General features: G+C 42.1%; 2 protein-coding genes across 7 annotated transcripts; both read left to right on the plus strand.

Moving 5' to 3' along the window:
• Nucleotides 1-2,458: 2,458 nt before the first annotated feature.
• LOC129705147 (pancreatic secretory granule membrane major glycoprotein GP2-like) lies at nucleotides 2,459-24,948 on the plus strand. 6 transcript variants are annotated; one of them, XM_055648581.1, is made up of 11 exons: nucleotides 2,459-2,623; nucleotides 12,237-12,349; nucleotides 14,569-14,872; nucleotides 18,171-18,231; nucleotides 19,554-19,655; nucleotides 20,840-21,045; nucleotides 21,555-21,709; nucleotides 23,230-23,469; nucleotides 23,897-24,056; nucleotides 24,169-24,295; nucleotides 24,799-24,948. In XM_055648581.1, exons 3-11 carry the CDS (start codon nucleotides 14,783-14,785, stop codon nucleotides 24,891-24,893), a joined length of 1,236 nt encoding a protein of 411 aa, XP_055504556.1. In that variant the 5' UTR covers nucleotides 2,459-2,623; nucleotides 12,237-12,349; nucleotides 14,569-14,782; the 3' UTR covers nucleotides 24,894-24,948. The 6 variants fall into 6 exon arrangements, with proteins under 6 accessions (XP_055504556.1, XP_055504558.1, XP_055504559.1 ...); XM_055648584.1 differs by lacking the exon at nucleotides 2,459-2,623 and adding an exon at nucleotides 9,306-9,876 and having other exon boundaries at nucleotides 14,569-14,873; nucleotides 18,175-18,231; XM_055648580.1 differs by lacking the exon at nucleotides 2,459-2,623 and adding an exon at nucleotides 9,307-9,876 and having other exon boundaries at nucleotides 12,222-12,349.
• LOC129705149 (putative nuclease HARBI1) lies at nucleotides 9,876-11,660 on the plus strand. Its single transcript, XM_055648585.1, has one exon. The coding sequence runs from the start codon at nucleotides 10,239-10,241 to the stop codon at nucleotides 11,400-11,402; it is 1,164 nt and encodes a 387-aa protein (XP_055504560.1). The 5' UTR covers nucleotides 9,876-10,238; the 3' UTR covers nucleotides 11,403-11,660.
• Nucleotides 24,949-25,500: the final 552 nt, after the last annotated feature.

Here is a 25,500-nt window from a genome sequence, read left to right on the forward strand (position 1 = left end):
CCCCTTCGATTGCAACCTTGTCGTGGTCGGGGAGCTTGGGTGTCTCAGAGCTACGCCAGTGGGAGATTTGTCTCCTGTTAGGGTCTCCCGTGCTGGACAGGTCGAAGGGTAGAGGCGAGACGAAGAGCGATCCACTAGTCCTCCAGGTTAGAGGTTGAGCACAGGGCTAACAACCCTGTCCCGTAAAACAAATATGTTATGTTATGGAAACAGCAACTGAAGGAATGAACACTACTGAGTGGAGGACCTTTGTTGCAGCCCTACATGCCAGGAAGCATAATAGGCAGTAAGTAACTAAGTAAGTACAAGCGCGGAAACAGTCCCTTCAGCCCACCGAGTCCGCACCAACCAGTGATCCCCGCACATTATCATTATCCTACACTGGGGACAATTTTTACATTTACACCAAGTCAATTAACCAACAAACCTGTATATCTTTGGAGTGTGGGAGGAAAGTTCTCGAAGAAAACTCATGCAGGACACGGGAAGAACGTACAAACTCCATACAGACAGTACCCATAACCAAGATCGAACCCGGGTCTCTGGCGTTGTAAAGCAGCAACTCTACCACTGCGCCACCGTGCTGCCCTTCTTCACACTGATTGTAGTGGCAAGGGGATGTAAGAAAGCTGGAGGAGGGGAGCGGCAGGACAAGACTGGCAAGTGAGGTGGATATAGGTGCTGGGAGTTTTGATAGTCAGATGGTTAGACACAGGCCAGGGATGAAAAGACAACAGGTGTGAGATAAGGGTGGAAGAGTTGCGAATTATTAAGCCGGATGAAGGAATGTAGGTGGAAGGGGAGGGGAGAAATGGGTGCACTCCCAGGTAAGGCACAGCAAAGGTGTGTTTGAAGAAGGGTCCTGAACCAAAACGTCATCTATCCATGTTCTCCAGAGATGCTGCGTGACCCGCTGAGTTATTCCAGCACTTTGTGGCTTTTTTGTAAACCAGCATCTACAGTTTCTATGTAAAACTAAAAGATTAGAATTCCCCAAAATAATCAGATAATTATCAATAGACAAAATCCAATTATGATAAATTACATTTTATTTATTCCCTAACTAATTATCATTATTGTTGATCTCCAATGTTTGGTGATCGCCCATTTCTCAGACATAAACAGGTACAAGTGTTGAAAATGGCGAGATAATTCATTTTCTACTCAATACAAAACAGTTCTCTTTATGTCTTAAACCAATAGCTCATTCAAAGATCAATGTCTATCCTAACTGAAGCTATTGCACTAATGATGCCGAGAATCGACCAAGTCTGCAGCAGACTATGCCGCAAACATGCGCACCAAGCTTTTGGTGTGAGGATGCTAATCCAGTTTCTTCCTCCCTAAACAGTACTGAAGAGTTATGCGGTTATATAGAGACCTGGTGGACCATATCAGTCCTCATTATAAACCCATGGGAAATAACTGAATGCAGCTCTTGATGTCACCAGTTCAGTCTCTGGGGTTTAGTGTTCCATTTACTTACTATAAAAAAAGTCCCACAGGAACTGAGAAAGGTGTTGATTGCAAGATGTTTGCAAGAGCAAAGTTCCACTGTACATGTAGCTCTGACGTATGTACATCTTTGCCCTGTTTCAAATTTAGAACACTAATTGCCATAACTGCAGTTTCATCCACCATCATCAACTCTAAACAAAGAGACGGTGTATTTGATGCCTCAATTGCACCATTCTTTTGCAGCATGAGAGTGGCTTATTTGACTAACATTGCTTCAACCCATTTTCTAACCTGCCTCATCTGTAGCCAGAGGTTATCTTCCATTTTGAGCCATGCATCTATTACTAAAAACAAACATCCCTCAAGGTTTAATTAAATTATATATTTACCATTGGCTTCTTATCTTAAAATACTCAACATCTCTTTCCCTTTTGCCATTGAATTTCCTGTTGCTGCTTCATATAATGAACTACACAGATTAGTATTTAATCCCAGGTGTCCATAGATACATGTTAGCAGGATTTATTTAAATGTCTTAACCAGAAGACTAGCTATGTTATAAACAAATTAAACCAACAACAAAAAGTACCAATTTCTTGCTTTAAAAACAGCATTCACATTGGGGTATGTGCGGCATTCCCATTGTTTTGAAATGACTTCTCCATTGAATCCTACGCTGTGATCATTTGAAAGTGCTGGAATGTTGTTATACTGGTGTTTCTATCTGTTACCTGTGGACACATTCATTTCATACAGGTAGACAAAAATGCTGGAGAAACTCAGAGGCAGAAAATTCATGCAGGGCTTTTTTCTTCAACTGAAAGCAGCTTTCTATTTACCAAGAATGTCAAGCAATTAAGCAATCAACTCGACAAGAAGTGTTGAAATAGAACAAAGCAAATGATTAGCAAAGAAAATGCAATTAGTCCCATTGATACTGAATGGTGTCAGATTAGGAAAAGGGGAGGTGCTACGAGACCCGGGTTTGCTAATAGATCAGTTACTGAAAGTAAGCAGGTAGTCAAAAGTGCTGGAGAAACTCAGTGGGTGCAGCAGCATCTATGGAGCGAAGGAAATAGGCAACGTTTTGGGCCGAAACCCTTCTTCAGACTGATGGTCTACCTTCAATTTTCCAGCATCTGCAGTTCTTTCTTAAACACTGAAAGTGAGCATTCATTTCACATCTCGTATGTGTATGTGACAAATAAACTTGACTTGACTTGACTTCAGGTACAACAGGCAGTAAAGAAAAAGTTAATGGCATGTTGGCCTTCATTGCGAGAAGATTTGAGTTTAGGAGCAAGGAGGTCCTACTGCAGTTGTACAGGGCCCTGGTGAAACCGCATCTGGAGTATTGTGTGCAATTTACGTCTCCTAATATGTGGAAGGACATTATTGCCATTGAGGGAGTGCAGCGTAGATTCACCAGGTTAATTTCCGGGATGGTGGGACTGCCATATGATGAAAGAATGGGTTGACTGGGCTTGTACTCGCTGGAATTTAGAAGGATGAGAGGGGATCTTACAGATACATATAAAATTCTTAAAGGATTAAAGGCTAGATGCAGGAAAAATGTTCACAATGTTGGAGGAAAGTCCAGAACCAGGGGTCACAGTTTAAGAATAAGGGGAAGGCCATTTAGGACTGAGATGAGGAAAATCCTCTTCATGCAGAGAGTTGTGAATCTGTGGAATTTTCTGCCACAGAAGGCAGTGGAGGCCAATTCAATGGATGTTTTCAAGAGAATTAGATTTAGCTCTTAGGGCCCGACTCGGGGCTGAGACGGTGGCGGCCCGACTCGGAGCTGAGGCGGCGACGACCCGACTTTGGAGGTTCGGCCACGGGTCAGTGGACGACATCGTCGAGAGCTCGCAGGTCACAGGTTGGTGACCTGTTCTTCCGGAGCTCCCGCAACAACAGTTTCGTCCGCTGGACTGGAGGGTGGCAGCTTCGACCACCCCGGGCCGCAGAGTTTGAACCGGCCCGTTCGTGGAGCACGGTTGAGCCGCGGCACTTACTTACCATCACCCGGTGGGGGTCACAACATCGTAGGCCTGGTTCGCCTCAACGCAGAGGGAGAGCAAGGAGGGAAGAGACAAAGACTTTAAGACTTTTGCCTTCCATCACAGTGAGGAGGTGTCTGGTAAACTCACTGTGGTGGATGTGAAATTTGTGTTTATTGTATGTTTTGTTATTTTATTATATGTATGACTGCAAGGCAACAAAATTTTGTTGATAATAAATGACAATAAAGGATTCTTTGACTTTGACTAAAGGAGTCAAGGGAAATGGAGAAAAAGCTGGAAGGGGGTACTGATTTTAGATGATCAGCCATGATCATATTGAATGGCGTTGCTGGCTCGAAGGGCCGAATGGCCTACTCCTGCACCTATTTTTCTGTTTCTATCATAGATTTGTTGCAAATTAGTTTCTCGTCTATCTTTTTTTTAAACAAAATAAGTTTATTTGCTGGTACAAAATGGCAGTAAGAACACTAATCTATGAGACATCTATCTAAAATAAGGAATACACATATTTAACAAACCAAAACTTTGTTACTTTCATCTAAGAAGCACACAAGCCCCAACATCTCCCCAGAAAGCAGCCAAGGTGCCCATGGACATTGTGTGCTCCCTCTCCAGCAACATCCAGGCACGGACGCAAGTCCGAAAGAAGGACAGGCAGTCAACCTGGATTAATCCCTCGGCTGCCTGCTGCCATGATCCACGAATGGCCAGCTTGGCCAGGCCCAGCAGCAAATTCACCAAGTGAACCACCAAATGACCCATCCCCATCTGCACATAGCCCCAAAATCAGAAGAATGGGAAGGGCTGCTCCTCAATTTCTGGTTAGCACCATTCTTTTCGTCTATCAGTTTGATGCAAGTTTGTACATTTTGGTTGAAAGTGCTCACTTATCAGTTGGTAGGAGGGATAGAGGAAAAACAGAGCCACGAAAATAACCCAGAACAAGGACTTTAAAAACAAACCCTACAATACACCCTAATGACTTACTTCTACAAGCAAAGTAGATATAGTCATACAGTGTGGGAATAGGCCATTCGGCCCAACTTGTTCACTGTCTCATCTATACTAGTCCCACTTTCCTGCGTTTCGCCCACATCCCTCTAAACCCATCCTATCCATGTACTTGTCTAATTGCTTCTTAAACTTTGCAATAGTCCCTACCTCAACTACCTCTTCCGACGACTCGTTCTATACACAAACCACCCTCTGTGTGAAAAAGGAACCCCTGAGGTTCCTATGAAATTTTTCCCCCTACTCCTTAAACCTATGTCCTCTGGTTCACGATTCCCTTACTGGGCAAGAGACTCGATGCGTCTACCCGATCTATTCCTCTCATGATTTTATACATCTCTATAAGATCACTCATCATTCTCCTAGGCTCCAGGGAATAGAATACCAGTCTACTCATCCTATTCCTATAGCTCAGACCCTCGAGTCCTGACTCAGACAAGCGAATCCTAAGCTTTTATTGACCTTGTTTAGACTATACTTAATAGTATCGTGTTCAGTTGTATTCCAATCTGGTGAATCTCTGGAATTCTGTCCTGGAGAGATGCGGTGGCCAGATGATATAGGATATTTACATTAATATATTTTTGAAAGACCAGGACTCCAGGGAAGTGACACAGAATGGGAATGGAGGCAGATTAGCCAACACCGTGGTGCAGCTTGTTGGACCGAGTGGAACCTTGGTCCTATTCCTATTTTCTTATGAAATGCTAGGATGTAAAGACAGGGAGGGGGCATAGACTGGATGCTTTCATCTTGAGAATAGCCGAACTAATCATGATTTTTAAAGGATACTGATTGACTGTATAAGTCATCAAGATAAGATAGTCATCAAGAAATTTCAACAGAGAATTCAGAAGAAACTTATTGGATAGGGAGATGCTGAAGTGAACTTATATTTAAGTCTGAAGATGGGTCCCGACCCGAAACGTGACCTATCCATGTTCTCTAGAGATGCTGCCTGACCCAGAATTATTCCAGCACTTTGTGTCTTTTTTTTGTAAACCAATATCTGCAGTTCTTTGTGTCTTACATTTCAAAGCCCAAAAGAGAACTTTAATTTTGTATGGACTGATGTCCAAACTTGGAGTGGAGCAAGTGATAATGCTGAATACCGTGCTTCTGTGCTAATTATCCGATGCAGTGGCCGAAGCAACAGTTCCTGATATTGCCTTGTCCTTTGCTGCCCTCATCAGAGCTGTCAAAGAAATTCACTTTAAAATGGATGGAAACCCCACACACCTGCCTGGCATCTCCACCCATTAATTTCTATTTGATTTAAGAATGGTCATTGATATCTGGAGGAGCTTTATCTGACAATCAGTCCATTTGAATCACATCCAAAATACTTCTCAGACAAATCAAAGACCTAATCATTTATCATTTTTAATCAAAAGCATAGCTTGAATATAGATTTTAATTATTTTCTTAAAATACAAATATCTTTCAATCTACTATCACAATTCTTGTTCAATTGTCAGTCATAAATGTAACAAAGCTATGCTGCACATTAATGCCATCTGAAGTTCAACACTATAACATGAAATCTAATGCACTGCCTCATGTGAAAAATCTAAGAGAGGAGAAATTGCTGCAATATTTAGGTCAGGCTGCATCCATTGATAAAAAACAAACCTATATTATCACCTAATGAATACCATGTTCTTCATATTCTGCTTCTTACCCAGTCATCGTGATTAGCTCATGTAAGTATAAAATAAAAATGAAATTCTAGACACTGGAAATCCAAAATAAAAAAGGAAGCTGCTGCAACAACCCAGCAGGTCAGGCAGCAACTGTGTCATGATAATGATCTCTGCCCTGAAGCATCACCGTTGCTCTTTCCGCAGATGCTGCCTGACCCCTTAATGAACTCCAGTGCATCTGGCTTAATAATGTCGGATGAAATGCCAAATCTGTGGCCAGGTGAAGCTCTGTCATAATGAGAAAGTAGCTACATTTCTGGAATGTATAACCTGTCAAAAATGCCAGTCCTTACAATAATGTTTTTATTTGTAATATGTACTGAACAGAACAATTTTTACTTACAGGTGTTACACGGACACATAAATGTACATGCGGATAAATAACAGTACAATTTTTAATAATTTAATAACCTCAATACTTGTGCAAAAAAAAAGTCCCTAGTGCAACCTAAGGCATCGTCAATTGCAGTTCATAACTCCTGCGGTTGGTATCGTGGTGTTCGTATAACCATATAACATATAATAACCATATAACAATTACAGCACGGAAACAGGCCATCTCGACCCTTCTAGTCCGTGCCGAACACATAATCTCCCCTAGTCCCATATACCTGCGCTCAGACCATAACCCTCCATTCCCTTCCCGTCCATATAACTATCCAATTTATTTTTAAATGATAAAAACGAACCTGCCTCCACCACCTTCACTGGAAGCTCATTCCACACAGCTACCACTCTGAGTAAAGAAGTTCCCCCTCATGTTACCCCTAAACTTCAGTCCCTTAATTCTCAAGTCATGTCCCCTTGTTCAACAGCCTGATGGTTGCTGGATATTAGCAAAACAATTCTGTGGGGGACCTTAAGTTCAGAACACAGATTTGCAGTGACTGTGCTGCCTTTCCCTGAACCAAAAGCCCTTACACCCCCCTTATTTCCAGACAAACTAACGTAGTCAAGTCTAAAAATATTATTAATAGTGACTATCGACTGCAGATAAGAACACAGGTCCATCTCACTTGTAGGTCTCCGATGATCTGACAGAGGCAGATTGTTTAAGAAGGAACTGCAGATGCTGGAAAATCGAAGGTACACAAAAATGCTGGAGAAACTCAGCGGGTGCAGCAACATCTATGGAGCGAATGAGATAGGCAACGTTTCGGGCCGAAACCCTTCTTCAGACAGAGGCAGATGCCTGTCTTCCCTGGAGTCAGCCATGGTCTCTTTGGCCGGTCAGAGTTCGTGGAAACGAGAGGGCCGACAGGCCTCCATGTCAGGCTGGGGACCCGGGAGACTCGGTGCGCCATGGGCCAGGAGTATGCCGGACTGCCGCGCCAAGCGCACCAGCAGGCCCGGCTGTAAACATGGCCCTGAGCCACCTGCGTTGACCGAACCAGCGGGCAACTGCTGAGAGCAAGGAGGGTCCCGCCAGTGTAGGTGGACTGTCGAGAGTGTGGTGGACCGCCTAGGGTTACCCCGCACGGAGCGCCGAGAACGAAGGGGTTCACGGTAGTGTGGGGGCTCCAAGAACGAGTGGGATCTGGCATGGGAAGGTGCCTTGCAGCCATGTGCGGCGGCAGGCAGAAAATAGGACTGTTCGGTGAATTTTTGCAACTTTGTCGACACCAGAAACGCGGGGACACTTATGCACCGTCGTGGTGAGGTTTGCTGTATGATTTCACTGGGTTGTATGCAAAAACAAAGCATTTCACTGTACCTAGGTACATGTGACAACAAAGTATCGTTGAATCATTGAATTGCAGCTCCAATAGTGTAGGTATGTTACAAAACCTACCTGAATCGTGGCTGAGCATCTGCCCTACCCCGTGTGTGTGATTTTGGCGCTGTTTAGAGGGGGCGGGTTTAAAACGCGATTTTTACTAGGCTGTTGCAATCGAAAATGTTCAGCCTAGTAAATCATTAACGGAAAATCGCTGAAAGACCCCGTCGCAAAAGGTATTATTAGTTTTTATGGCCTTGTAAAATAGTTATAGTAGTTTAAAAACCACTCTCTAAACTCGCAACCTCTCGCAGCCCCAGGGTTTTATAAAGCAAACAATTAAAGGTATGTACCTTATTTTTACATTAAATGGGGCTTGTATATAACCCTGTAATTAAAGTTTTCTATAGCGAGTAGTTCATTTTGGGCTCTTTATATCCCGCAGTATTTTTCTGGGCATTTGAGGGCACAAATCCACTGCAATGTGAACGTTCTAAACCAGCGCGTTCACAGGAACCCACTAGAAAGCCGATTTTAATTGACTTTAATTTACAGCAATTGAACACTAAATTCCTTCCATTTGGCCTATAAATTGATGTAAATGAGATTTAAAAATCATGTTTTATTGTGAATTATTTGTGAATATTATTTGGACACTTGGGCTATTTAAAAATGTTAATCATTTATTAAGAAATGGATAGATGTTTAGATCTAGTAATTGAAATTTGAAATTAGCTACAATTGGGTAACTAACTAATTATATGCTTTAATTTCAGGTCATCCAAGTAAGATTATTTTATATTTGTTTCAGAATGCTTCAATCTATGATAATTGAAAATTTCATTCAGTTCTCTTAATTTTTAAGAAGGTTATGGGCTTTTGACTGTCCACGATCACAGCTTTTTTGTTATGTCCATAGAAAATCAATAGGGAACAAGATGCTAATTTCCGAGTATGAAAATGGCCATAACTTTTTTATTACTTGAGATATGAAAGTGAATTAGGTGTCAAATTATACTTATTGTTATGCTTTATCTGATGGGATAAATTGCAGACTTGATTTTTTAAATCTCAAAATTTTGTAACATTGCTAAATAGTGGCAGCAACTGCGGGCGACACTTGTATTCACTGGAGTTTAGTCTTGTATTCACTGGAGTTTAGTCTTGTATTCACTGGTGTTTAGAAGGACGAGGGGGATCTTATAGAAACATATAAAATTATAAAAGGACTGGACAAGCTAGATGCAGGAAAAATGATTCCAATGTTGGGCCAGTCCAGAACCAGGGGCCACAGTCTTAGATTAAAGGGGAGGCCATTTAAGACAGAGGTGAGAAAAAAACGTCTTCACCCAGAGTTGTGAATTTGTGGAATTCCCTGCCAGAGGGCAGTGGAGGCCAAATCACTGGATGGATTTAGGAGAGAGTTAGATAGAGCTCTAGGGGCTAGTGGGATCAAGGGGCACGGGTTATTGATTGGGGACGATCGCAATGAATGGCGGTGCTGGCTCGAAAGGCCGAATGGCCTCCTCGGCACCTATTTTCTATTTTTCTATGTAACTGCACAGCCCCGGTACCAAATGGCAGGAGCTCGCTCTCCGAAGGAAGATTATTTGCCGGGCAGCCTCGTCGTACATTCCCACAAACAGTCCCCCAGTAACATTGAACATGGGGATTTAAATATAAAAGATTCGCAGACCTTTTCTTGAAAGATATATTGGAATACTCAAGCGCCCGGCGACCGAGTGGATACTGACTGGGGTAGTTGGGGAGGAGATCGTGTACCGCGGGCGAGGAGCTCGAGCCGTCGCGAGGAGCCGCGACCGTTGGGCGCGTGCGCGCGCGCGGGGTTCCAGTGTTCCAGTCCAGGCGCCGGCCGTGCGGGCGTGCGGCCGGCAGGGGGAGGGGAGACCCTCGCCGTTTCTCCGCCAAATCTGCACCAAACCGCGGATGGAGGGTGGCGGTGAGTGTCGTTGATGGTTGCCGGTCATCGCGGGGCTGCCCTGGCTAGACTGTGGGGGTGGGGAGATTGCCAGCGGCTGGGAATTTCCTGCCCTTACGCCGCCGTTGCAGCCTGGGAAGGGTTCGGCTTCGCCAGTCACGTGGCCCGAGCGGAAGTGAGGAAATTGGGAGCTTTGGAAGAGTCCCTTAAACTTTGCTGGTTTCTGGTTTCACAGGGAGGGCTCCCAACCTATTGTTGCAGAGTTTTGGTCACTAAGACCAGCATTTCAATTCCCAATAGGTCTGCAGTCTCTCCTCCAGCCCAGTAGATTGTAACAAGAGCACATACCAGAATACCCAGGTCAAACCAATTCTTGAGACAGCATGGCATTCCCAATGGGTATCCCCCTCTATACCATCATTGTGGAAGATGAGGAGGAGGAGGAAGAGGAACAGCAGCGTATGGAGGCAAAGAGAATAAGGCAACATGGCAAAAGGCACCATCCTACCAGGTACTATCCTCCACAACGGATCTATAGACAACGGCAGTCCTTTGAGGATCTCTCAGAAGATCTCTGTATTCGAAGAGTGCGGCTGTCCAAGGGTGCCATTGCAAATTTGTGTGACCTCCTACGTGAGGATCTTCAGCCGCACTCTACTGCCAGAACGGCATTGTCTGTGGAAATGAAAGTGACCACTGCCCTGAACTTTTTCGGCACGGGATCTTTCCAGGGTGCGACGGGGAACATGTGCAACATCAGCCAGGGAGCAGTGAGGGCGGCCATTCAACAGGTCACTGATGTGCTCTTCAACAGAGCTGCAGGGTTCATCAACTTTGGTATTACGCCCAGGCAGCAGAGGGAAAGAGGCAAGGACTTCTGCTGCATTGCTGGATTCCCTAAGGTGCAGGGCATTATAGGAGGCACGCACGTGGCACTAAAGGCACCGGCAGAACAGCCACTCATATTCGTGAACAGAAAGGGGTTCCACTCGCTGAATGTTCAGATTGTCTGTGACGCCCACCAGAAGATCCTGTACGTAAACGCCAAGCATGCCGGCAGTTGTCACGACGCTGTCATCGTGCAACACTCAACACTCCCTGACCTCTTCCACGAAGACAACCACGTACAGGGGTGGCTCCTCGGAGACCAGGCGTATGCACTACAGACATGGCTCATGCCTCCACTGAGCCAACCCAGAACACAGGCTGCGGAGGCCTACAACCAGGCTCAGGCATTGACAAGAGCTGTGGTGGAGAGGGCCATAAGACTGTTGAAGAGCAGATTCCGCTGCTTGGACAGATCCAGCGGAGCTCTGCAGTACACGCCCCAGAGGGTGGCAAGAATTGTCATAGCATGCTGTGTGTTGCACAATTTTGCACTAGAGGAAGGCCACCTCTTCAACATAGACGACGAGGAGCCACTGTTGCCGGAAGAGAGAGAATTGCAGGCCCCAGCATTTGAAGAGGATGATCAGGTGGAGGATTCAGCCCTGGATGTGGCAAGAGCCATCCAGAAGCAGATTGTGCAGGAAGAGTTCAGTCACTGACATTGAACTGCAACACTAACTCCTGTGCCAGAGAGAGAAATAAACGTTCAAACCACTACCGATCTTAGCATTAGTATGTGACTGCTGAGCAGCCGACAAAGCCCAAATAGCACTGTGACAATATTTATCTCCCGAGGACAAATGTTCATACTGGTTGAATGTTCCCCTTCTTGAATGACCTCACTATACATGAATAACGGAACATTATTAGTGCAAAGTGTACAGTAATAAAAACATGTTTTTAACTGAAGCAAATGAACATGCTAGTTATTTTGATCTTTATTCATCATAGTGACAAAGTGTCACTTCCTATCTCTTTGCATATGTTACGGTTTCTGCCACCCTACAATCAGGCTAGTAGACGTAAGGTGACTGCCGCGGCATAAAGACCATTGATGCACCTGGAATGGGTTTCGACCCATCATTGCTGGCTCAAATGGAGCACTGCTGCTTGCTTCTCTGGAGGGAGCTCTGGGCAGTCTGTTTCCCACTGACAGCCCTTGCAGATAGTGCAGTGTAAGGAGGATTGGCAAATGTGGCTGCTCTACCTGAAATCTGCATTAGACAGGCAGACTGGAACTGACGTTCTCTACAGTGCTTTTAGAATGTAATGCATCGAATCTTGGACCAGTCCAGATGTACATGATTCCCCAAAAAACTTGCACTAAATTAACCTTGGTGGTAAACTGTAACTCTCTGGTGCAGCCGTCATTAAAAATGTCAGTGTCTTTTAGATAATTAGTTTGCAATCTGCTCTTTCAATTACATTAGTAAATGTAGATTTATATAATTAAAGACAATTTCTATTAAGATATCCAGCTAAATGTTTTGCAGATATAAAGGATCCTTGCAGTATCATCCAGGAAGAGTATTATGTGAAGAATCTGATGGTGCACAGATGACTGGAGTGAATGATCCACCCTGTTATTTTTCCTTGATCTAAATTGGTATGGCCACAACCACACAATACTTTCCACAAAATCCTACAAATTTTCACATCCTATTAATAGATATTAACTATAATATGTGTGTTTAAATGTAAGTTTTTGAAGATGGGATTGATTGTATGCAAACTGTATCCCATATATTGACAACCCAACAGATGGTATTTGAACACTTGAACCTTGATGGGATCAAGGTTCAAGTGTTGTTGGAAAGGTTGCCGAGATGATTACCAGGATGTTACCAGGACTCATGGGCTTGAGCTGTAGGGAGAGGTGGAGCAGGCTAGGAGTTTAATCCTTGGAGCGCGGGAGGATGAGGGGTGATCTTATAGAGATATATAAGATCATGAGGGGAATAGATTGGGTAAATGCCCAGAGTAGGGGAATCAGGAACCAGAGGCCATAGGTTTAAGGTGATGGGGGGAAAATTTAATAGGAACCTGAGGGGAAACTTTTTTTACACACAGGGTGGTAAGTTTATGGACTGAGCTGCCAAAGGAGGTAGTTGAGGCAGGGCATTTGGGCAGGTGCGTAGTTAGGATAGGTTTAGAGGGATATGGGTGAAATGCAGGCAGGTGGCACTACTGTAGATGGGGCATGTTGGTGTGTGTGGGCAAGTTGAGCTGAAGGGTCTGTTCCACGCTATATGACTCTGACTAAATCTCACACTAACGACAAAAGCACATAACCTGGGCCAAAATTCATATGAAGTATTAAAGCAGCACAGCACTGCAGGAGATTGGTCTTTCAAATGTGAAGTCACAGCAAAGCCTTGAGTGTTACCTCAGTGGGCATACTTTTCTACAAAGTGGAGGTGTGAAGTTAACATGGCCAATATTTACTCTTTGACTATCACTATCAAATCTGATTACCTGCTCACTCATCCCATGGTTATTTTGTGCAATGGATTAATGTGCACAAAGACAATAACATTATACTTCACTGGTATCAAGGTATTTCAGACAACCTGAGGATGACAATGGCGGACGTTCGTTGGGTTTCTTTGGTCACATCCTTTTCTTTGGTCTTTTTGTTCACCATGGCATTCAAATGGAATCATTTTGTGTCCGTGCACTTTGGAGTCAGTGAAACAATTACAGCTGCACCATGTTTAGTCAGCGCTTTCTTCTTGGTGGGCTTTTAAAGATGGAAAATAAGTTTGTCATGCATTTTTATCAAAACTTTTGTCTCAAGAAACTGATTATGTTGCTATGAACTTTTGCTATTTTCTTCTGCCTTTCACAATTTTAAGTTTTTGATTTTTTTCACCCTCCCTTGCGGAGGTTTCTGACGCAGTAATTTGTATACTTCTTAGAAGTCCAGGCAGCAATGCAATATTTCTAATGTATCTTTGCTGATTTAAAAAAAAAAAAATTGTGAATGAATCCCATGCTGCATCCTGTTCTGCTCCAAAGAGGATCATTCCCTCTTGATACCCTTTGTCACATTTCTCCACTGACTTGTACAACTGCAAGAACTGCTGTAGCTATTGGTTTGCCTCTGTTCAAAGCCCAAAATCCTCCTTCACTGATAGATCATAATTGCCCCATCGTATTGAAATAACTTACAGATTGGGTGCACAATGCAAGGTCTCTTCATGTTGGAGAGTTCAAAGATCTCTGGTTTTCATGGCTTTCTTCATTGAATTCTTTCTCATTCTCATTCTTGACCTTTCTGCATTCTGCCTAACACTGTCTATTCTGTTCGCCAAGATTCCCGTGTTCAAGTCCTTAACATCACCGACATCGGACTTGAGGAAGATAGAGACAAAATGCTGGAGTATCTCAGCAGGTCAGACAGCATCTCTGGAAAAAGTGGAGATGTGACATTTTGGGTCGGGACCTTTCTTCAGACTTTGAACATGGGGTATGTCTTCAATTTTTTTTTAAATCAAATGCTCTGTTTCTGTCCATTTCAGGCTCGAGTTCTGATGAAAAGCTAAAGACCTGAAATGATATTTCTTCCTCTCCACAGATATTACCTGACCTGCTGAGTACAGCATGATTGGTTATTTATTTCAGATTTCCATTATTCATTGTATTTTGTTTTTTTCTTCATTAATTAACCTGTTTTATCCTGTGTAGAACCCACTCTCCCAGCTTCACCACTTTACACCTCCTCAGCTCTTTGCATCCTATTTCTTCCTATAATGTAGTTTTTGTTCCACAGTTTTGCTGCCTGAGCTTGATGCTTGTTATAATTGTACTTGCTCTCTATTTTAGTATGTTTTTATCCCTGAATGAACTTGGACCTCTGGACAAAACCATTGACTTCAGAATTGTTAGCTTCAGCAAGCAGAAACTGGCACGCCAGCGTCTCGGCTTTCTAAGTTTAAGAAAATTCGGCATGTCATTGAAAACCTGTTAATAAATTTCAACATATGCACTGTGCAAAGCACCTTGACTGGTTGCGTTATGGCCTGCCACAGCAAATCCAATGCAAAAGAAGGCAGGAGGATGCAGAGAGTGGTGGACTCAACCCATCCATCATGGGAACAGCTTTCTCTCCACCATCGAAAATCTTCAGGTGAGACTCTGCCTCAAGTTGTCATTGCTCATCAAGGATCGCCACCATCTTCTTGCTGCTACCGTTAGGCAGGTGAAGCCCGAAGTCAGACATCACCTGGTTCAGCTACTTTATTAACACAACCAAGTTCTTGAATTACAACCATAACACTACCTCAGTGACAGAACACTACGGACCATCTCTTGCACTAATATGGAATTGTTTTATAATTCTTTTGTATTGATGTCTTATTTTTTGCATAATATTTTTTCCTTTCACTAGAATTTATATGTAAGTGATGTATAATTTATATATAAATTATCTTTTAATGTGCTGTCTGAGTCTATGTGCCTGTGATGATGCTATAAACAAGATTTTCATTATAATGTCACCTCACCATACTTGTGTGTATGCCAATATACTCAACTCGGCTTAACGTACAGATGGACTTCTGTATTATTGTTTGCTACAGTGTTTTGCTTAACACTGTACATTTTCCTTTGTTTAAGGAGATATATTTATAACATTTGGCCAACCTGGATCATGCTTGCTGTTAGGAAAACAATCCCATTAGTCATGTTGCCAGTACTGTATCCGGTGTTCCCGATGTGGGCTCCTCTACACCTGCAAAACCAAACGTAGACTCGGCGACCATTTTGCTTAACACTTACCCAGGTCCACCTAGGCTTACGGAATCTCCCAGTTGCCAACCATTTCAACTCCCCCTCCCATTCTCATACTGACCTCTGTCCTAGGCCTCCTCCATTGCTAGAATGAGGCAACATGCAAATTGGAGGAACAACACCTCATATTTTGCTTGGGTAGCTTACAACCCAGCAGTATGAACATTGAAATCTTGATTTAAGTAACTCCTACCTCCATTCGCCTTCTCCCTTGCCCCCTTCCTCCAACCTAGTTGCTTTACCAGTTCCACAGTTCTCCACATTATTTTCATCTTGAGATCACACCTTCCCTAGCCAACAATGGGCTTACCAGGCAGTGCCGTGCTTGAAGTCGTTTGTAACCGGCGCTGATTGTCCTCGTCTTTTCTCACCTCCAGCTCTTCACACCCACCTCCTACTTTCAGTCTGAAGAAGGGTCTCGACCCAAAATGATAGTCATCCTTTATCTCTGATGATGCTGCCTGACCTGCTGAGTTACTCCAGTATTTTCTAAATTGCTTACTCCATGTTTGGACTATGATTCTTTGCTTTGGGCTTTGGGCTTCCAAGCCAGGGAAAAATTTCCAAACTCGCCCATTAAGAACGAGTGAATATACCATAAATGGACAGTGACTACCAGGATAGATCAAACTTTTGACTCCCATCGCTGGTCCTACAGCTGCAAGACACAGATATGGAGTGTAATGGGAATACACAAAGTCATCATCATTCTCAAGGTGTAGGGGGCATGGATTCTCTGTAGATAACAAAAAAAATAATGGATATCATGAGGTCTTTACTTCTGTACCCAATTCACTCCTAAATTTAGGCACAACATGCTATAGTATCTAAGCATGTCTGGCAGCATCTCTGGAGAGCATAGATAGGAACCATTTCAGGTCAGAATCCTTCTTCAAGCTAATTGTAGAGGGATAGGCGGGAAAAGAAAAGAAAAGCCAGGATAAAGCCTGGTAATAGGCTGATACGGGTGAAGGGTAGGGAAGCAGGAGTTTATAGGCAAATGGTGGACAAAGGCTAGAAATGAAAAGACAAGGTGTGACAAAAATATTGAAGTTTCAAATTGTGAAGCTATGGAAAGGAGTGCAGGTGGAAGGGGAGAAATAGGTGCGAATTCAGATGGAGCACAGAGATGGGGCGGGTGGGGGAAGGTTTTGTAGTTACCAAAATTGAAGAATTCCATGTTCACACCTTTGGGTTGTAAGCTACCCAAGCACAATGTGAGGTGTTGTTCCTCCAGTTTGTGTGGCCTCACTCTGGCAATAGAGAAGGCCCAGGACAGAAAATACATTATGGGAATGGAAGTCAAAATAGTTAGCAATCGGGAGATCCCGTAAGTCATGGCAGACTGAGCGCAAATGGTCAGTGAATCTATGCTTCCAAATGTACTTTAATTTAGAGAAGCAGAATGGAAACAGGCCCTTCTGCCCACCAAGTATATGCACAGGAGAGGGAGAGAGAGAAAGAGAGATCAGGCTTAATATTTTAGGGGTTGTCATCCTGGCAGCTCCTTCAGCCAGGAAGTTGTAAAATGCAGAGGACTGACCAGTTATTAATGGAAACAGTGTAGGAAGTAACTGCAGATGCTGGTTTACACCAAAGATAGACACAAAATGCTGGTGTGACTCAGCAGGACTGGCATTCCTTATCTTCAGAGATGCTGCCTGTCCCGCTGAGTTACTCTAGCGTTTTGTGTTTATTAATGAAAATGGTACAATTGATTCTTGTGCTTCATCAAAAAACTTTTCATCATAAATTTGCAATTTATTAAAACTAAATTTCCTTTGTCCTTTTCGAAATACTAATCAGGTGCAGGATTAGCATGGATCTCCACCAATGCCATAGTCATAAAGTACTGAAACAGGCCTATTTAGCACAATTCATCCATCTCACCAGGATGCCCCATCTGCATACATTTGCCCTATATTTGTCTAAATCTTTCTTATCCATGTATTTTATATTTATGTTATCATCTCAAATGAAAGGCAAACTAGTGCAGCTATATTTTTTTTGGAGAGGGGGGGGTGAGTCTTCTTTCGTGCCCATCTTCCATTTGTTGCAATAGATGGTGATGGTAGCAGAATCAGCTCATGCTACTTCCAGTTTTCAGCCAAGCGACCTGTGCCTTGGGGTGAGTGACAAAGGATCAATCAAACATACATTTGTCACTCACCCCAAGGCACATCAAACATACAATCTGTTTCCCACTGACGGTCTAATTTAGGTCTCGGGTTTCCCCCCACAACCCACCAATTGGATTCCCAATGAATGTTAATTGCCCTTCCAATACCGAGTGGCGTGATACAAGTCTTCAATGATTAAGCAATGAACAGAGGGACTTGTGTTCAAACGTTCATTATGTCAACATCGTGCTCTTCCACCTTTCCTTATCGCAAATAATCAGCAATAATCTTTGTATTAATTAAACTTAATTAGTCTTGAAGAGACACACCACAGGTGAAATCAATATGGCTTTCTGAGCCCAGCCCCTCACCCAGAGGTTAAAAGCCTGATTTGACGGTGCTTGAGTATAGTCTTTCGAGGATTGGGGTAGAGATGGTATGTGTGGTAGTGTAGAATGAAGCGCGTCAGTGTTATTTGATGGAATCTAAAATATCATTTGGTGTTTTGTTTTGCAGGTGTTGTTGAAGATATCGCTCCTGCTGTTTTGTGGGGTTTTTGTTCCCGTGTGCTGTGTTGGTAAGTTTGTAATGTTAAATATTCTTTGTCGTCAGTGATTGTGCCTTGGGTTTAAGGCTTGTAATGGTAACCTATGTTACAACTGGCGTACACAAGTTGTCTCCTCTCGTATCCTACACGAACTTTATCTCTCCCATTATCTTATACTCTATCGCTAAAGTAAAACTTCTGTAATCGCTCGCATCCATTCTTTCCAAAGTAGTTGATTTTTAAGGTTTCTCGTAATGTAAAGTCTTCATCAAATTACTTGGCCACTAAGTTAAAGATAATTTGGGTGAAGTATTCGTTTGGATGGAGTGGCAAGAAAAACTTAAACCTACACCGAATTGCTGGGGTTTAAGTGTTTTGATATTGGGACTAGGGTTTCGCTGGCAGCGCCTGAAATTTTGCCTTTGCGATGTTTTGTAGTAAAGACTGTTGAATCACTGCTGCCTCCTTTATTAAAATGGCCCCAACGGGGCTGTTGAACTCGGTTCCGGGTTTTGGACCCATTAACATTGAAGGACTGGTAATAGAACTCCAAGTTAGGGTGGTATGTCTCGGAGGGACATTTACAGTTGATGATGTTTCGATGGATCTAGTGTCTTAATGGTGGAAGTCCTAGACTTGGGAGGTGATATTGAAGTGGTCTAGGTACATCTTGTAATTGGTGTTCACCGTCTACCCCATAGTGAAGAAATGCAGAACTTTCATTACCGGTGTAAAAGTCAAGGGTAATGCAAGTCGAATGGCCTACTCCTGCACCTATTTTCTATGTTTCTAAGTCAACTGGAGTTCCTTTAGTTTAGAGACAGCGCAGAAACGGGCCCTTCGGCCACCGAGTCCGCACTGACCAGCGATCCCCGCACATTAACACTAACCGACACTCGAAACAATTTTACGCGTACGCCAAGCCAATTAACTTGCATACCAGTACGTCTTTGGCGTGTGGGAGGAAACCGAAGATCTCCAAACGTACAAACTCCGTACAGCCCGCACCCGTAGTCGGGTTCGAACCCGGGTCTCTGGCGCTGCAAAGTAACAACTCTATTGCTGCGCCACCGTGTGGTTGATTTTTAGGTTTGAAAGAAATATTAAATGGCTGTTGTGTTGCAGTGATAGATCAAAACTGCAGATGTTGGAAATATTAAACAATGTCTGATCATTCTAGTTTGGGCAACATCTGTGGCAGAGTTGTTACCTTGGGTCTGAGATTTTGTGTCAGAAAAATCTTTCAGTCACGACTTTTTGAATCTCGGTATGTGGAAAGTTTGGCTCTGGTACATATGATTAAATATTACTTCTGTTTATCCTAATTTTGCTTTTATTTATTTCCCTACTAGATTGTGATCCTGACCTTTGTAAAAATGAGGGCACCTGTGTGGTTGTTGATGGGATTAATCAATGCAACTGTCTTCATGGGCTCAGAGGCGAGACTTGTGAAGGTAAATCATCTCATTAAAGTCTGGAGCAGCTAAGCTTTAAAGTGCACCCAGTGTACTAATGATCATCCTGATGTGTATGTGTCAGTTTAATTTGGATTGTGTGGTTAAACTAAACTCCTTGATAAGATTGTTTGGGTTGTGCTGTTTCTATTGATACCATGTAGTGTCTAACATCCTTTTCATTCTCTTAATGTCCAAATCCTTTTAACTCCATTGGTCTACAAAATTGTGAATTGCTCATTCAACTGGATGCTTTTAAACACAACCTCTTCCTGTCCTTTCAATCTTTTTGACTAACAGTATTGTAGATCTTTCAATTTTGTACGATACTTCAAATTGAACTGGCTACCACTCTGGCCTGTGATCAGGTAATAGTCCAAGAGAATGTAACATGGATAGTTGAATGCTTAGTGCAGAATGAATGCACAGTATTCTTTGTGGTGCTACTATCTGGTGATCTACAAATAGCTTTCTCTTTAGCAGGTCGGTCTGCATATTTTGTCACTTCTACGGGATAATGTGTTTCCTATTTGTGTGCTGTTAATGCATGATAAAACAAACTACGATCTAGTGCTTAAGAAGGAACTGCAGAAATGTTGCCGATTTCCTGCATTCCATAGATACTGCCACATCCGCTGAGTTTCTCCAGCACTTTTGTCTACCTAAGATCTAGTGTTTATGAATGGTCTACACTATTGACCCAGAAGTTTAAAATCTCCTCCTCCCCCCCCCGCGTTAAGAATCTGAATTTGAAATAAAGCTAAAATCAGTCTGAACTGAAACCACCTGGTTTATCCTTTTAAGAGGATATTTCCCAGTCTGTAACTCCTGATGGCATTATCTTTTAATATACCCTTGGACATTGGCTATGAACAGTTGAGCATGAACAAATGCAGGCTTTGGCCTTGCCTACATCTACTTTCAATGGGTTTTCTTTGCACTGGGAGTTCTGCAACACTCATTCTCCCTACATGCTTAACTTGCCCCAATGACCCCTTGGTCTGAAGAAAAGTTTTGACCCAAAACATCACCTGTTCCTTTTCTCCAGAGATGCCGCCTGACCTGCGTTACTTTAGCATTTAATGTTCATCTTCCATAAATCAACATTTGTATTGGTATTGGAATGCTAAACAATTGCGTACCTTGTGGCAAGAAAGGTCATTAACTTGAGTCTTTTTCTGCAGATATAAAAATGGAAGTCAAGTGTGAGCAAACCTACATAAAAGTACTAATCATCAAAGATTACTTTGATTGGAAAAATGTCAGCATGGACTCTGTACAATTGGCTGAGGATGCCTGCAAAGCTGCAATAGAAGTTGTAAATGGAGAAGAATATTATAGCATCAGTATACATCATAACAATTATTCATCTTGTGGTACGGTTGTGCTGGTGAGGACCTCATTTTGTTTTCATCAAATATGCCTAGTTGGTTTCCCATGAGTTTGGGAAGAGCAGACAAATAGTTTAAATATAGTAACCTGACATTGTAATTGACCTACATTTGATTGCTATAAAGTAATCTGGATATATTGTTGGCTTGACCTGTGAGCCTGTCTAAAACTTCAAGGATTAGGGGATGTTTCTTCAATATTAAATTGGGTGGCCATTTCATGGATGAAAAGAACTAGGGATATGAGGCATTGAATGATTGCCTACAGGGTTAATTCCAACTTGTACACCAGTTACCTGCACTTCAAGCAGATTTATGGCTGGGCTTGCTGTAACTTGACAATTTGAAGTATCCCATGCTGATAGAATTATCTCTTGAGGAAAATGAATTATCCCTTTTTGCATCTTGGTCAGAAGCAGCTTAATTTCATAAACCTAACATTTTACATTTGACTTTTAACAATGACCATTAAACACATAGTGTTGAACATTGTTCCTGTTTATTCTAGAGTAATGCAACACACATCATGTACATGAACGGATTGGAGACTCGACATACAGCAGGCATTATCACCAGGCTTCCTTCTGAAACAATTGACTTCACTTGTGTGTACCACCGTGAAAGGACAGTGCAACTTGCATTTCCAATCCAGCCAAGGACCGCGTAAGTTGGGTAGATTAGAACTTTATAGCTGCTTGGTACAGTGATTTTGTAGAAATTGGTGTGATTTCCCACTTAGTGGAAAGTATTCAACTCTATTATAAGTGTAATAAGGAATTTAAAATGTATTCTCTAAATGTTCAGTGCACTTTCATCTAAAGATCTTGTTACAAATATAAGCTCGAGTTCAGTGCTGAATTTACTTGTGCAAGTGAAGTTGAGAGAATACTGCATTTAGATTTTGTCTCGTGGTAGTTTGGTGTCTGTTTCTGTCTGTACTACTGCTGGTATTTTCCCATTCCTAGTGTCCCTTGGCTACTTGTGTTTTTGCTCTCTATGTTGGTTAAGCTGGCACTTTAACCTTACCTATGCAGCAACTTGTCAAGGCTGTATGTACTGTCAATGCCCCATGTCTGTGATGGTCACTTTATCTCTCACTACCACAGAGATATTACAAAACGTTGGCTTGATTAGTGTTGAAAATAACTTTAAGATTTGAGATCTTTAAATCTTGCAATAATTGACCTCCCCTATTCTAAGGCTGTGGCCCCTGGTTCTGGACTTTCCCAACATTGGGATCATTTTTCCTGCATCTAGCTTGTCCAGTACTTTTATAATTTTGTATGTTTCTATAAGATTCTTCCCCCGCCCCCCCCCCTCATCCTTCTAAACTCCAGTGAATACAAACCTAGTCTTTATAATCTTTGCTCGTATGACGGTCCCGCCATCCCAGGGATCAATCTCGTGAACCTACACTGCACTGTCTCAATCACAAGGATGTCCTTCCTCAAATTAGGAGACCAAAACTGTACGCAATACTCTAGATGTGGTCACACCAGAGCCCTGTACAACTGCAGAAGAACCTCTTTACTCCTATACTGAAATCCTCTCGTTATGAAGGCCAACATTCCATTGGCTTTCTCCACTGCCTGCTGTACCTGTAAGCCAGCTTTCAGTGACTGGTGTACAAGGAAGCCCAGGTCTCGCTGCACCTCCCCTAACCTAACCCCATTGAGATAATAATCTGCCCCCTTGTTTTTGCCGCCAAAGTGGATAACCTCACATTTATCTATATTATACTGCATCTGCCCACTCGCTCAACCTGTCCAGGTCACCCTGCATCCTCTTCACAGTTCACATTGCCACCCAGCTTTGTGTTCACTTGAAAGTGTTCTTAAAAGTGGTTACTGATTACATTAGCAATAGAGATTGGGACTACAAGATATGCAGGGCAGATTTTGTGTTGGACGCCTGGAACACCACCAGGTTTGTTGAAGGCAGATGCAATGGTGGCATTCAAGAGTCTTTTGATGGATAATTTGCAGGTAGCAGAAAATTGTTTAACCTGGCATGTTCAGCATGATATTGTAGGCCAAAGGATGACTAAGGTAAATGAATACATGCATTCTGAGTTACCTGTTCACTGCATACAACATGCACTTATAATTAAAGTATGTTTGTTTATGCCTGTAATTTACAAATGTTGCTGTGAACTATGACTAAAATAACCTGTTCATTTTAAGAGTTGCAGTGCTGCATGTGCAAGAGGGACTAGTCACAGTATCAATGGCACTCTATCAAAGTCCCAAGTATGAGACTGCTTATGTGGAATTGCCAGTCATACCTTGGTTGGAAAGATTGTACATCAGTTTGAAGATTGAACCTGGAGAGCAAAACTTCTTTGTTTTGACTATAAATGATTGTTGGGCTACACCAACCAAACATCCAAGTGACTCGCCTCAGTATTACTTAATAAAGAAGGGGTAAGTTTCCTGGTTCTTGACCAGCATGGAATAGCATAGTTTTAAGTCTGTACCTCGCAAACATATTCATACTGTTTTCTAAGACTTGGTGTATGTTGGTGGATATTTGGCAGTCTACAAATTGGTTAATGTTCTTGTAAATAGCCCTAAGTATAGCTATTGCACTAGCTACAATTAATGACCTTTCAATTATTTTCATCTAATGAGGAAAAAGACTAAATCAACTTGAGTGGTGAATGTGACTGCGTCAAAGTCTCTGAAATGCATGTTTGTAAATTTTAATTCCTGCTGCTTCGCTGGTTAGAAACTTTATCAAGAAAATGCATAAATTTGCTTCTCATCCAATTGTAGTAAAATTGACAATGGTGTTTAATTTCTCTCACTTGCACACTTAATGATTTTAGCAAGCTATTTGATTGCTTATTAGATGTCCTGCTGATGAAACTGTGCAGTATCACAATCAAATCGGGAATGAGACAACAGCCAACTTCAGTGTGCAAATGTTTCGTTTCACCAAGTATCCAGTCGTGTTCCTGCATTGCAGGACTGAAATTTGTGTTCCTGACAGTCTGGAGCCTTGTACGAGTGTAAGTTTGGCTCGAACAAAGAATTTGCGCACTTGTTCTACCTTTTGGAGTAGCACGGGGAAATAATATTTAATGCTGTACACTTTTTGCTTTCCAATGTGAAATTGTGCAGGATTGCCTGAGCCAATCATCACTAAAAACCAAAAGGGAAACCCACACCGACTACAAAGGGTTATTGACTTATGGACCTATTCAATGGACCCATCTTAAGTCGCATATGCCTGAAGTTCATAAACCTAGTAAGTTTTTTTTTTTTTTAATTGTATTGCAACAACTAGGACACATCCGAGTACATTTTCCACAAGTTTGACCAAATTACACCTGCCCAAAGCATGAGGTATTCAAGCCTTGGCCAATTACTTTCACCAAAACATTTTCTAGCTGAATTGACTGTTCTTTACTAAATAATATTAATGGCCTGACACTACTTTGCACCAGTAGATCGGCCTTCATTTGATTTAAGGTTTGTATTATTTTTGAGAAATAGACATTTTGCTCCCAGTTGAACAGTAATTTCTTTAAGTATAACTGCCTGAAACTATCTGTAGTTTATTGGCAATTTTTATTCTCTCTGGAAAAACTAATTTTGCAGTAAAAATTTGCATATGTTCTTGATTTAAAGTCTAATTAAACCAAGAATTTGATTTGTATGTGCTCAATTTGACTGGTACTTCTGGGAAGATTAACTTGCACTTGTTCATGGTTTGAAGCTTTAGCATAATTCCTTTCCATCTTTTTGCAGATCTTGTGCTTGCTACCATTCCTGGTATAGTTGTGATATCTTCAATGGTGTTCCTTGTCCTTGCAATTACTTTGGCTAAAGTAATGAGAAAGTAAATTGACTACCTTTAATTGTTTACCGTTAATAAAAAATAAAAAAAATAAAAAAAAAAAAAAAATTAAAACATTGTAAGAATAAACCATTACCTAACTAATCTTGTGTGACAAAGATTACATTCTTCAATCCTATGGTATAGACATAGCCTTAAAAGCGATTTATTTATTTATTTATTTTTCAGTTGGGAAAAATGTTCATGTCTTATTCAAGCACAACCTCCCAGTGTTTGACCTTTACTAATAGAATGACTAAAGTCATGATTGCTGATGTACATTTGGGTAGAGCATATTTTGGGATGTAGTGGATTTATCCACATCTTTGGTTCAGTGAGATGCTTTCTTGTTTATGAGACAGCGTTTCAATGACTCTGGGATGTTGGGTTTTCAACTGGGCAGAACATAGGCTTTCTCTATCTATTGCTGAGATGGATCTGGAAATGGTACCTGGGTTGGGAGTCTATTTTCAATGTGATATCTCCAACAGCCTACTTGGGGGGCCTTCGTGGAGATGTTGGTCCATTAATGTTAATGCCAGTTCACTTTGCCTGTCAACATGTTGGGAGTATTTAGTAAACTGGTCTTCCTGCTGTAGCTAGTCCCTATTTTG

This window comes from Leucoraja erinacea, chromosome 17 (genome assembly GCF_028641065.1).
Source record: "Leucoraja erinacea ecotype New England chromosome 17, Leri_hhj_1, whole genome shotgun sequence".
In the NCBI taxonomy this organism is placed as follows: Eukaryota; Metazoa; Chordata; class Chondrichthyes; order Rajiformes; family Rajidae; genus Leucoraja; species Leucoraja erinaceus.

Bases quoted from the DNA above. Each gene is read 5' to 3' on its own strand.
- LOC129705149 (XM_055648585.1), top strand. From the start codon at position 10,239: ATGGCATTCCCAATGGGTATCCCCCTCTATACCATCATTGTGGAAGAT.
- LOC129705147 (XM_055648581.1), top strand. From the start codon at position 14,783: ATGCAAAAGAAGGCAGGAGGATGCAGAGAGTGGTGGACTCAACCCATC. The intron at 23,470-23,896 runs GTAAGTTTCCTG...ATTGCTTATTAG, and splicing joins TATTACTTAATAAAGAAGGG to ATGTCCTGCTGATGAAACTG. The intron at 24,296-24,798 runs GTAAGTTTTTTT...ATCTTTTTGCAG, and splicing joins GCCTGAAGTTCATAAACCTA to ATCTTGTGCTTGCTACCATT.